This window comes from Garra rufa, chromosome 17, assembly GCF_049309525.1.
Source record: "Garra rufa chromosome 17, GarRuf1.0, whole genome shotgun sequence".
Lineage (NCBI taxonomy): Eukaryota > Metazoa > Chordata > Actinopteri > Cypriniformes > Cyprinidae > Garra > Garra rufa.
The window spans coordinates 15,526,926-15,540,942 of record NC_133377.1 but is presented as its reverse complement, the minus strand read 5'-3'; the positions used below and the strand labels follow the sequence as shown (position 1 = coordinate 15,540,942).

General features: G+C 39.1%; 1 protein-coding gene across 1 annotated transcript; it reads right to left on the bottom strand.

Moving 5' to 3' along the window:
• Window positions 1–1,159: 1,159 nt before the first annotated feature.
• Window positions 1,160–4,800, bottom strand: LOC141290267 (uncharacterized). Its single transcript, XM_073822456.1, has 4 exons — window positions 4,755–4,800; window positions 4,225–4,673; window positions 2,835–4,068; window positions 1,160–1,305 (listed from the first exon to the last, which is right to left on the bottom strand). The coding sequence occupies exons 2-4, from the start codon at window positions 4,666–4,668 to the stop codon at window positions 1,160–1,162; spliced, it is 1,824 nt and encodes a 607-aa protein (XP_073678557.1). The 5' UTR covers window positions 4,669–4,673; window positions 4,755–4,800.
• Between the last annotated feature and the right edge of the window lie 9,217 nt (window positions 4,801–14,017).

Genomic DNA, 14,017 nt, shown 5'->3' with positions numbered 1-14,017 from the left:
ACTTTCTGGCAAGAGTAACTAGTTACACTACTAGTTACATTAGGGGGAGAGTGGGGACGATTGCAACACTTTTTGCATTTCCTTTAGTTTCTCAAAGAAGGTTTATATTAGAAAGCAGAAATTTTAATAATATAAAGCCACATCTATCAGCTACTCACCCATATTGCTGCAACGTGTACATATACTGTAATATACATACAATTCAAACTTGAATAGACAGTGAACAGGGGACAGTTGTAACATTCAATAAAATGTAATTAAATCATTCTTAAATATCATTTTTGTAATTATTTTATTTGCGCACAGTCAGGGTCAGTGTAGGGGAAAGTTACTTTTAAAAATAAATGCATTACAGTATTGAGTTACATCCTAAGTAGTAACTAATTACGTTACTTTTTATGGAAAGTAATGCGTTACTTTTGCGTTACTTTTTAAATCTGGGCAGGGCTTGCTTGTTTCTATTTTTAGTTCTATTTTTGGCAAATGTAAAAGCCTTTTCACACCAAAAGCCTCAGGTTTAGAGAAAAGTAAATTCACGTCTGTAGACCGCAGAAGAAAAAGTCAACTCTTTAGCAATAAAAAAAGGAAAACAAGTGTTGATTATCTTAAGTAATTTTTGCTTATTAGTATGGATGAATTGGATCAAAGGTCAGCAGCAAAGACATCGGTTAATAAAATGGGATTAAATACATTAAGGATATTTGTATTATTTAATGTTTAATTGCAGGTTTGCGTTGAATTTCACAGTTTTTATTCATTTTGAGGGGGGGGGGGGGGGGTAACTGGCGTTTCTTATTTGAAAAAAAAAAGTTTCCTTGTCAATTAAAAAGTAATGAGTTACTTTACTACTTCCCTTGGAAAAAGTAAAATTACGTAACTTGCATTACCCCCAACACAATTTATGACAATGAAATCTAGGAATTGTTTAATTGTTGGATTTTAAATCAGCACAGTTGAGGCATCAAAAGCAACCAAGTAACTAAGCTTTATGGATGGTAACTGTAATATTACTGAAATCTTATTAGTACAACACTGGTCAAACATCACATTAAGTAGTATAAAAAAAAAATGTAACCAGATTTGTCAAGTAAACGGTTTTGTAAGTTTAAAGTAAAGTTTATTAAATGTAGTCTTTGAAAGGGTGGTGCATCAAAAATAGTCACAAATTGCCAGGACAGTTCCCAGTGTCCACAGTTTCAATGATCACTGAAGAGCAACGCACTGGATCAGTCTGAGCATCCTGTAGTCCTTGCAGAGACCGGATCCTGATGACTGACAGCCTCCCCAACACACACCTAATCAAGGCTGTAAGATAGTGAAAAGAAATTAGTATCATAAAAACATGTAATCATTAAAAAAATGCTTATTTTACAGGATTCTAAGCTGTAGGTCATGAACAGAATATATAAATGTACACGCAGTTTATGCACTAAATACCCACATGACTTACTACAGCTGCCAAAAGCGCATATTTTAGTATCCCATGTGGAATACTGTAACCCACAATGCAGACTTAAAGAGGCAAAATAACACTCTTGTGGAGTTATACATGCAACTAGGTTAATTTGGAACCCAAGGCCTGTCTGACTGACCGGCAGCTGGTTTTAAACATGCTGAGCATGTGGACAATCATATTTCTTGATCAAAATCTCATTCTTGGTGAGGCATCAGCGTAAACACAGTTGGTTTGCATCTGCCTGAATGTAAACGTTGAAGGGGAGAAACAAACTTGTCCTTTACATTCACACACAAAAACCTGCTGCTGTCGATTGTAATAGTCAGCAAACAACAGTAATGAAAATTCACCATGGTTTTACTACAAATAAAACCAAAAAAAAAAAAATATATCATGGTTAATATAGTTAAACCATGGTAACCACAAATTAAGCATGGTTGTGCTACAATAACCATAGTTAAAGGGGAGACACTACAGGCCAAAACAGTTTTTAATGCACCTATCAAGTTTGAGATTTCAGGCTTTTTGGTTTTTCATAAAGTGTTTTTTTTCAGACTATGCAAATGTATGCAAATCAGCACATATTTCATTAAATAATGCCTCATTTGCATATTTAAACCTAACATTTTAGAAAACTTGTAATACAAAAAATGTTGGCAATTATCAAAGTAATCGAACAACCGAGTAAGGTCAAAACTATTAGTTATTTGTTTTGCCCTATTCACCTGCAGTGTATCACCTTAACCATGGCATTTGTAGTAAAACTGTGGTTATACAAATGGTACTCAATATGCCAAGGGTGCTAAGGGTGGTGCTGAAATTGGCACTGAGAATCGTGACATTGAATATAACAAAGTCATGTGACAAAGTAGCAATTCATTGCATTATACAACCATATTTCCAAATATTGGTTGGTATACAGTGCAAACTGCACAGTATGAAGTAAACACTGTCATAAACGTACTAAAATACATTAGGAAATGAGGCAGCACACTACTTGAAGCAAAGACAGATTGCCGGGATGCTGTAAATGCTGAAATAACCATCCTACTTTTAGACTTATGTACTGCTCGAAGTCAGATCATTTCCTGCTAAAAACCAAATATAGACGTTCTCTGTGTAGACTGTAAGTAAAGCAATTGTACTCACTTTATAGCAGACGTTGAGAGCTGCTTCTAGATGGAGAGGTTCACTTCCTGGAATCTGACTTGGCCCTGTTGACCAAGACCTGCAGCGCTATTTTGGGTCACTTCACACTTGGAGGCCAAGGAATCCAAACTGTTAACTTGCTCAGCTATGGCAGAGGGAACAATAACATAGTTATTTTCTGACTAAAAGTCACATTTCAAAGATGCAATGAAAATATGATAGAGCAAACCTTGTCTGTAGCTGGTGGAAAGCGTAGGAGAAATCCTTCGGATGGCACCTTGGCCGAACTCACTTGGAATGGCGGTAATAAGCCTGGTGCTGTCTTGGCTTTGGACTCCTGTGGAACAATGGGTTGAAGGTCTAACAGGCTTTTGCACATTTTGACCTGGCCTCCGGCCCTGGGAAATTTGGTAAGCACCACTGCTAATGTCACCAGAAGCCCATTGGTTTGGAGAACTACCAAAGCTGCTTGTGGGCAGTTTATTAAGCCTAACGTGGACTGTATTGATCTCATTCAATCCAACAATACTGGGGTTAGTTCCACTGAATCCCAATTTACTTCTAAAAGGCTTAATGGGTGCTGAACTTGGTTTGTATGGGGTTTCCTTCATAGAAGAAAAGGTCTGGGAAGAGCTGACATAAGTGCTAGTGGCTGGTTGGACATTTCTAAAATTCTGAGTCGCTTCAATTGGCTGGAATTGACGAGTCTGACCAGGGGTAAACGGTACTTTGCGCTCTAGGAAGCTAGGATGAACTTTGGGTTTATTGGATTCTACTCTATTTTGAACATTTGCAGGAGCCTGCATCATAAGGATGGCCCCAGAACTGGCAATTGTGGACTTGGTCACATCATGTTGAGCCCCACTTTGAGATGGATACATGGGCTTAAAGATTTGACTAGGTTGACCTGGGATATTGTAGGTCTGCTGGAATTTGGGGTGAGTGCTTTCTTGGTTAGGTGGCAACTTGTTTTTCTGAGGACTTTCTGGATCCTTAAGAAGAATCCCACCAGAGCTGACAATTGAAGACGTAGCATCATTGTCCCTACAGTCAGTTTTGGAAGGTTTTCTTGGCTCAGAACTTGGACTGTATTGAGTTCCACTCATGGGGTACTGAAGAGCTTCATTCCATGATTGGCCCTGACTGCTGGCAGTCAATCTAGTGTCTCTAGAGATCTGACTGGTTTGATATGGGTCAACATGACTGGAAACGCCAAGTGGTTTTACTGAATCTGGATGCCCAATATAGCCACCAAGACCTTGAGCACTTCCTCCACCTTGAACTACAAAGATTGGCCCTGAGCTAACAACTGAAGGCTTGGCCCCAGTGTACTCAACTCCACTATGAGGGTTTTTTCTTGAAGTCATACTTGGATACACAGGGATTCCCCTCAGAAATGGGCCATAACTACTACCGGCTGTCTGGACTTTGCTAGTACTCTGGCTACTCTGGGATGAACTATGCTGATGGGAAACCGGACTTGAGATGGAGCTTGATCCATAATTTGGGCCTCTTGCAAGTTGGTCTCTAGTAACTTCAGAGGTGAACTCCATTTGGCCATGCGTGCTTACAGGAGGCTTTACTGCAAAAACCTTGTTAGATCCAGCAGTTTTAGCCACCTCAAAACTAGAGGGTTTTAAAGGGTTAGGTTCAGGTACTTTTAAGGTTCTCATCAAGGTGGACCTGCTATGAGAAGAAGCCAGCTGGCTACCAGGCTGAATGTCTTTTAAGGCATCAGCTGATGTATGAGACTCATAGTGAATAGAGGGTTGACCAAAACCCGATACGTCATATTTTGGAAAAGAAGCTGAAGGCTTGTAGGGAGCCATACGATTGTCTTGATTATCAGTGTTATCCGAAGTCTGACAATCCTTTGAATCTGGTTTTGCGTTTGATCCTGCAAACGGTCTTTCTTCATGAGCGTCATAAGTTCTGTGGGTGACTTGATGACGGGACAGACAAGCAGAACTGTAAACAGGATTATTTAAGTTTCCCGTTTGTTTCACCTCAGGGCCAATCACGGGGAAATGTGCTGAAACTCTTTGCAAATTACCGGTTGGCATGCTCCCTGTTAGAAACAAATAAAGAGCACAAAAACGGCATGACACAGCAATGTTTCAAAAAATTATCAGCAGTGTGTTAGACTTACCTTCATAATTCCCCAAACAGGTTACATAAGCAGGGAACAAGGTAAAAAGAAACCTGAAAACAAGCAAGTCAAACATTTGGTAAAGCTTCAGACCAAAAAAAAAAAAATATTTAAAAAAATCATTTCTGTCAGCTTAGTGCTCACCTTAAGCAGTATGTAGAATCCATTGTTAAATAAGGCACCTAAAAAGAAAAAACAAACATCAACTTTTGTTATAGCCCCCTCACTTCATAGGTTTGGGCTAAATCTCAATGGGAATGCTTTATAGACTTCACTCCTCAGCTTCAGCCTATCAGTAATCAATATGCTTACTGGATGCAGCTGTTAGCAATTATCACTTCACTTTAAAAAATCATAGAATTGTATCTCTTTTTTGAGAATGCCTGATATAAACAGAAATAAGCTTTCCATTGACGGTTTGTTAGCATTGGACAATATTTGGTTGAGATACAACTATTTGAAAACCTGGAATCTGAGGGTGCAAAACAATTTAAATATTGAGAAAATCGCCTTTAAAATTGTGCAAATTAAGTTCTTAGCAATGCATATTACTAATCAAACATTAGGTTTTAACATATTTACAGCAGGACATTTACAAATCTTTACTTAATATTCCAATGATTTTTGGCATAAAAATAAATTTTTTTTTGACCCATACAATTATTGTTGACTATTGCTACAAATATCCCCGTGCTACTTAAGACTGCTTTTGTGGTCCAGGGTCACAATTGAGCTTTATGTGGTTTATCTAAATTACTGTATATTTTATTTAAACATAACTAAATGAAGTTATTGCTTACTAGACATGGATTTTATAAAAATACTAAATATTCAGAATAATTTGTGAATCAGTTCAGCTCATTCATTATCAATAATAATAATAATAATATTAATATATATATATATATTATATATTCATTGCATGTCAATACTTTATTAATTTCCATGACTTTTTCAAGCTTGGAAAATGTTAATTTATCTGTTGTTCCTAGCCATGCAATTTTTACCTTATTTCCATACTGTGTGATTAATATATGCTTTCTAACCTACTGCACAACTTCATCTAACCATAATTAGATTCTCTTCTAGTTTGTCCTGAACAGTTAAACTGACATCTGTTCTTCAGAAAAAATCCTTCAGGCCCCACACATTCTTTGGTTTTTCAGCATTGTGTGTATTTGAACCCTTTCCAACAATGACTGTATGACTTTGAGATCCATCTTTTTACACTGAAGACAACTGAGAGACTCAAATGCAACTATTACAGAAGTTTTAAACACTCACTGATGCTTCAGGAAAAAACATGCATTAAGATCTGGGGGGTGAAAACATTTTGGTCAGGTTAAATTTGACTTATTTTGACTTCTAGGAAACATGTTAGTATCTTATGTAGCTTCTGAAGGGCAATACTAAATGAAAAAAAAAAGATGATATTTAGGCAAAATAAGAAAATGTACACCTTCATTATGTTCAAAAGTTTTCACCCCCCACTCTTAATGCATTGTGTTTCCTTCAGGACCATCAGTGAGTGTTTGAACCTCCTGTAATAGTTGCATATGAGTCCCTCAGTTGTCCTGAGTGTGAAAAGATAGATCCCAAAATCATACAGTCATTGTTGGAAAGGGTTCAAATACGCAAAAATGCTGAAAAACCAAAGAAATTGTGGGACCTGAAGGATTTTTCTGATTTGTTCAAGGGACTCATGAACAACTATCACTAAACTTCTATGTGAAATATCTTATTCAGGTCAGTACTAAATAAAAAATAATATGCATTTTTTATGATCCCTCTTGTTTTGGTACAATAATTAACAAGTGTATGTAAACGTTTGATTTTTGTGTTTAAAAAATGGCTAAATATTCATTGCGTATAATGTACAGGGATGGTCAGGCTCCACATCCCGTATATTTTAAAGCAAGTGCTTTCGAGGAAGAGGCTTCTTAATGCATCAAGCTCAAGTACAGACATGTGTTCACAGTATGGGGTTTCATACCTAAAGGAGGTATGAAAGCCATTAATGCCATCTAATACGTAGCCTTCCCTCATACACGCATATGTGCACCGCTCCGACAATTTCCCATTCCCACCCGTGCACATTTGATAGATAGGGATCATTAGTGTCATTCTCCCTCAGTCAGCAGGAAGGAGAAGCATCCATCTGTCTCCTGATACCAGGTACTTTAAGCGCTGAGGAGATCTGTCAGGCCGGCCTACTTTTCCTTGGCATGTCATTTCATCCTATACATTGTCCCTCATTTATTCCTCCAACCGGGATGTTGGAATGGAGTAATTTCCTATATATTAACGGGAGCGCTCATGAGCTCTTCACCTGCCATTATACTTAGTGATGCGACTGTGTGACCTTTACACGGAACTGTGATTAAGAGTCAGGATGACATTCAAATGTATGGCTGTAACTTGGTGGATGTTAAAATGCAGCACTTGCAGATGTTTTCAGCTTTCTCTAGAAAGGAATCCTTAAAATGAAGAAGTGATTCCTGTTGGGGAACAAAAAAGGACATACAAAGTTGAGTAAAAAGCAAGTTTTTTTCTTGCTAACATCATCAGAAATCATCACAGTGGTACAAATAAAGTGACTCGATATGGAAACAATGAAAAGAAATAATGTTTTTTCAGCTGCAATGAGGCTCATTAATCAAAGAGCATGTATCCAGGAAAACACACTCCATCAGTCCTGCAAAACCCTTTGTTTTAGTCTGAGAATATTTTCAGGAATAAGCTTCAGTAATGGCTAGCCACACTTGGCAAACTCCATCGTCAGCAGATTCTCCTCAGCAAGCAGTGGCATACAGGAGAGAATGTCCCATTGTGAGGTGTAGCATGAATCTATTCATCATCGGACATTCAAGGATTCTTATTATAAGACTTGGACTAGATACTGTAGTTTCCCATCAATCTTACATCCAGCACCACCACCACCATATAGATCTGGATTTCACACAATATGAATGAATCTTACGAAAACATGTTTAGGTCATATGTCACCCTAACATAAATCACATTGAAGCCTATTTTTTCTCATTGTAATTAACAAAAATATATCCAGATTTTTCTGTTTAAATTCCGCTTCCCTCACTTTAGTGATTCTCATTAGTGTCCCACTGTAAAAGGCCAAAGAAATGGACTTCAAACTGCTGTACTACTGGAAAAAGCAGCTTGGACATTATGCTATGAATTTCTCTTTTTTGTGTTCCAATGTTCCAAGTCATATGAACATACAAGCATTGGCCTATGTATACATTGATATTTGCCAGTAGTAGCTGCGTAGTTTCAGGGTCCAAATGAATCAATACTGCGCAGACTCTGGGTCCAAATGAATCACTACTAAGTAGACTTGGGCTTTAAATGAATAACTTCTACACAGACTCTGTGTAAAAATGAATTAATATGCAGATTGGGGCTCCAAATGAATTGAAACTACACAGACTCTGGGTCCAAATGAATCGCTATTTTGTAGACTTAAGCTTCAAATGAATCACTACTGCACAGATTCGGGCTACAAATGAACCACAACTATGCAGACTCTGGCTACGAATGAATCACTTCTGCGCAGACTCTGGCTACAAATGAATCACTACTGCGCAGACTCTGGCTACAAATGAATCACTACTGCGCAGACTCTGGCTATAAAAGAATCACTACTGCGCAGACTCTGGCTATAAAAGAATCACTACTGCGCAGACTCTGGCTATAAAAGAATCACTACTGCGCAGACTCTGGCTATAAATGAATCACTACTGCGCAGACTCTGGCTATAAAAGGATCACTACTGCGCAGACTCTGGCTATAATAGAATCACTACTGCGCAGACTCTGGCTATAAATGAATAACTACTGCGCAGACTCTGGCTATAAAAAAAATCACTACTGCGCAGTTTTGTGCACCAACTGAATCACTACTGCGCAGACTTTGGCTATAAAAGAATCACTACTGTGCAGATTTGGGCTCCAAATGAATCACTACTGTGCAGATTTGGGCTCCAAATGAATCACTACTGTGCAGATTTGGGCTTCAAATGAATCACTACTTCGCAGACTCTGGCTATAAAAGAATCACTACTGTGCAGATTTGGGCTTCAAATTAATCACTACTGCACAGACTCTGGCTACAAATAAATCACTACTGCGCAGACTCTGGCTATAAATGAATCACTACTGTACAGACTCTGGCTACAAAAGAATCACTACTGTGCAGACTCTGGCAATAAATGAATCACTACTGCGCAGACTCTGGCTATAAAAGAATCACTACTGCGCAGACTCTGGCTATAAAAGAATCACTACTGCGCAGATTTGGGCTCCAAATTAATCACTACTGCACAGACTCTGGCTACAAATAAATCACTACTGCGCAGATTTGGGCTCCAAATTAATCACTACTGCGCAGACTCTGGCTATAAAAGAATCACTACTGCTCAGATTTGGGCTCCAAATTGATCACTACTGCGCAGACTCTGGCTACAAATGAATCACTACGGCGCAGATTTGGGCTCCAAATTAATCACTACTGCGCAGACTCTGGCTATAAAAGAATCACTACTGCGCAGACTCTGGCTATAAAAGAATCACTACTGTGCAGATTTGGGCTTCAAATTAATCACTACTGCGCAGACTCTGGCTATAAAAGAATCACTACTGCGCAGACTCTGGCTATAAAAGAATCACTACTGCGCAGATTTGGGCTCCAAATTAATCACTACTGCGCAGACTCTGGCTATAAAAGAATCACTACTGCGCAGATTTGGGCTCCAAATTAATCACTACTGCGCAGACTCTGGCTATAAAAGAATCACTACTGTGAAGATTTGGGCTCCAAATTAATCACTACTGCGCAGATTTGGGCTCCAAATTAATCACTACTGCGCAGACTCTGGCTACAAATGAATCACTACTGCGCAGATTTGGGCTCCAAATTAATCACTACTTCGCAGACTCTGGCTATAAAAGAATCACTACTGTGCAGATTTGGGCTTCAAATTAATCACTACTGCGAAGACTCTGGCTATAAAAGAATCACTACTGCGCAGACTCTGGCTATAAAAGAATCACTACTGCGCAGATTTGTGCTCCAAATGAATCACTACTGCGCAGACTCTGGCTATAAATGAATCACTACTGCGCAGATTTGTGCTCCAAATGAATCACTACTGTGCAGACTCTGGCTATAAAAGAATCACTACTGCGCAGACTCTGGCTACAAATGAATCACTACTGCGCAGACTCTGGCTACAAATAAATCACTACTGTGCAGACTCTGGCTCCAAATGAATCATTACTGCGCAGACTCTGGCTACAAATGAATCACTACTGCGCAGACTCTGGCTCCAAACGAATCACTACTGCGCAGACTCTGGCTACAAATGAATCACTACTGCGCAGACTCTGGCTCCAAATGAATCACTACTGCGCAGATTTGGGCTCCAAATGAATCACTACTGCGCAGACTCTGGCTCCAAATTAATCACTACTGCGCAGATTTGGGCTCCAAATTAATCACTACTTCGCAGACTCTGGCTATAAAAGAATCACTATTGTGCAGATTTGGGCTCCAAATTAATCACTACTGCGCAGACTCTGGCTATAAAAGAATCACTACTGCGCAGACTCTGGCTATAAAAGAATCACTACTGCGCAGATTTGTGCTCCAAATGAATCACTACTGCACAGACTCTGGCTATAAATGAATCACTACTGCGCAGATTTGTGCTCCAAAAGAATCACTACTGTGCAGATTTGGGCTCCAAATTAATCACTACTGCGCAGACTCTGGCTATAAAAGAATCACTACTGCGCAGACTCTGGCTATAAAAGAATCACTACTGCGCAGATTTGTGCTCCAAATGAATCACTACTGCACAGACTCTGGCTATAAATGAATCACTACTGCGCAGATTTGTGCTCCAAATGAATCACTACTGTGCAGACTCTGGCTATAAAAGAATCACTACTGCGCAGACTCTGGCTACAAATGAATCACTACTGCGCAGACTCTGGCTACAAATAAATCACTACTGTGCAGACTCTGGCTCCAAATGAATCACTACTGCGCAGACTCTGGCTACAAATGAATCACTACTGCGCAGACTCTGGCTCCAAATGAATCACTACTGCGCAGACTCTGGCTACAAATGAATCACTACTGCGCAGACTCTGGCTCCAAATGAATCACTACTGCGCAGACTCTGGCTACAAATGAATCACTACTGCGCAGACTCTGGCTCCAAATGAATCACTACTGCGCAGATTTGGGCTCCAAATGAATCACTACTGCGCAGACTCTGGCTCCAAATGAATCACTACTGCGCAGATTCGGGCTACAAATGAATCACTACTGCGCAGACTCTGGCTCCAAATGAATCACTACTGCGCAGACTCTGGCTATAAAAGAATCACTACTGCGCAGATTTGGGCTCCAAATGAATCACTACTGTACAGACTCTGGCTACAAATGAATCACTACTGTACAGACTCTGGCTACAAATGAATCACTACTGTGCAGATTTGGGCTCCAAAAGAATCACTACTGCGCAGATTTGTGCTCCAAATGAATCACTACTGCGCAGATTTGGGCTCCAAATGAATCACTACTGTGCAGACTTTGGTTACAAATGAATCACTACTGTGCAGACTCTGGCTATAAAAGAATCACTACTGCGCAGATTTGGGCTCCAAATGAATCACTACAGCGCAGACTCTGGCTACAAATGAATCACTACTGCGCAGATTCTGGTTACAAATGAATCACTACTGCGCAGATTTGGGCTCCAAATGAATCACTACTGCGCAGACTCTGGCTACAAATGAATCACTACTGTACAGACTCTGGCTACAAAAGAATCACCACTACTCCGCAGACTCTGGCTATAAATGAATCACTACTGCACAGACTCTGGCTATAAAAGAATCACTACTGCGCAGATTTGGGCTCCAAATGAATCACTACTGTACAGACTCTGGCTACAAATGAATCACTACTGCACAGATTTGGGCTCCAAATGAATCACTACTGTACAGACTCTGGCTACAAAAGAATCACCACTACTGCGCAGACTCTGGCTATAAATGAATCATTACTGCGCAGACTCTGGCTATAAATGAATCACTACTGTACAGACTCTGGCTACAAAAGAATCACTACTGTGCAGACTCTGGCAATAAATGAATCACTACAGCGCAGACTCTGGCTATAAAAGAATCACTACTGCACAGATTTGGGCTCCAAATGAATCTCTACTGCGCAGATTAGGGCTCCAAATGAATCACTACTGTACAGACTCTGGCTACAAAAGAATCACCACTGCTGCGCAGACTCTGGCTATAAATGAATCACTACTGCGCAGACTCTGGCTATAAATGAATCACTACTGCGCAGACTCTGGCTATAAATGAATCACTACTGCGCAGACTCTGGCTATAAAAGAATCAGTATTGTGCAGTTTTGGACTAAAAATGAATCACTACTGTGAAAATAGAGCACTTAAAGTACATTATGGATATGCACTTTTTTTCGACTGCGATTATATTAGGTGTGTGATGGTGTGCTGGTATCAGACTATTTATTGATCTTAGTCAATCTGTCATGTCTCTCATTGACAGGATAGAAACCAAAGATCAAAATGAGAGCCCGTCATGAGTCAGCAGTGGTCCAGATGGCGTCTTCCCTTTGGAAGTATCTGCCCTCTGACCTCTCCAGAATGTTCTCCACATCTCAGCCAATCATGCACAAATATCCCTGGCCTGTCTCTTAGAACCCCCTCCTGCTCAGGCATCTGGTCATCTTGAATAATGTAGGTAATAACAATAACCTGAGTCATAATGGGTTTAATGCTCAGCATGAACAAAAGGTCAGATTACCTCTAGAGAAAGACACGCCCACATCTCATAATGATCTTCCATCAAAAAAATCTTTATAACAATTGTTTTCTGTTTGACTAGAAATCCCTGTACAGCGGGATCATATTGTTTCAGAAGATGTTTAACAATGTGGTCTTGGAGGATTGTTCTTGCATTCTCTTAAGTGGTCAAGTGAGAGCCAATTTAACTAGGTTAGTTATATTGATTCTTTGAGCTTCAGCTGTTCATTTAATTCCGTTTTGCAAGCTAGGTTTGGACCCTGCTATTAGATGTCACAAGCATGTTTTTCAATGATATGTTTTCAAAAAAGCTGTGCATTCTGACAAAACATCATCTTTTGCAAATATAACGTACAAAAAAAAAATGTTTTAGTAGAAATAAAATTTGAAAACACTGGTATCAGTGTACAAGTTAAGCTCAAGTTTAATACTAATGGTTAGAGATTTGTTCAAACCCTAACTAACCCTAATTATAACAAATATTAAAGGAGAAGTTCATTTCCAAAACCAAAATTTACAGATAGTTTACTAACCCCCTTGTCATTCAATAGATTTACGCCTTTCTTTCTTTAGTCATAAAGAAATTATGTTTTTTGAGGCAAACATTTCAGGATTTTTCTCTTTATACACAGTAAAAAATTATTTGTTGACACAACTTGACTTAGTCAAGTCATCTTTTTGCACTGACCCAGTCAAGTTTAGCAAACACTAGGTGTTAAGTTCACTCAACTTGAATGTAGTTAAAATAACTTGCAGTAAATTGAGCCAATGCACTGTATCAATCAAAGAACTTTTAATTGTTTTAGGTCAACTGAAAAACATATTGGTTTTAACTTATTTTTTTAAGTTTTCACAACCATGAACCAACCTAAACTGAAAGAAAAGATTAATTTTAAAATTTAATCTGGAACCACTTCTGAAAACACTTCTGTGGTGCCCATGAGTTTGAACTTCCAAAATACAGTTTAAATGCAGCTTCAAAGGGCTCTAAACAATCCCAGGTGAGGAAGAAGGGTCTTATCTAGCGAGACGATCTATTAATTTCTCCATTTTAATCTCAAATGCTTGTCTTGTCTAGCTCTGCAGGCTCAGTGCATTCCGGTTCAAGACAGTTAGGGTGTAGGTTGAAGTTCAAACTTGCGGGCACCATAAAAGAGTTTCTTTACGACTGGAAAAAAAAGACATGCACATCTTGAATGACAAGTGGGTGAGCAAATTATCTGTTAAGTTTTGTTCTGGAAGTGATTTTCTCCTTTAATAGTGATGCGTTCCTTAGTATCTAGTAATCAGTGTTGGGCAACCAGTGGTGAATAAAGTACCAGAAAGCCATACCTAAGTAAAAGTACAGATATCTTACCAGAAAATGACTTTGGTAGAAGTTGAAGTCACC

What these genes read in the sequence shown, in the direction of transcription:
- LOC141290267 (XM_073822456.1), bottom strand. Translation starts at nt 4,668, where the DNA reads ATGCCAACCGGTAATTTGCAAAGAGTTTCAGCACATTTCCCCGTGATT. An exon ending in TAAAACCCTCTAGTTTTGAG is followed by an intron (nt 4,069 to 4,224) that starts GTGGCTAAAACT and finishes GTTTCCCATCAG; the next exon opens with CATAGTTCATCCCAGAGTAG. An exon ending in TTCCACCAGCTACAGACAAG is followed by an intron (nt 1,306 to 2,834) that starts GTTTGCTCTATC and finishes ACTATCTTACAG; the next exon opens with CCTTGATTAGGTGTGTGTTG.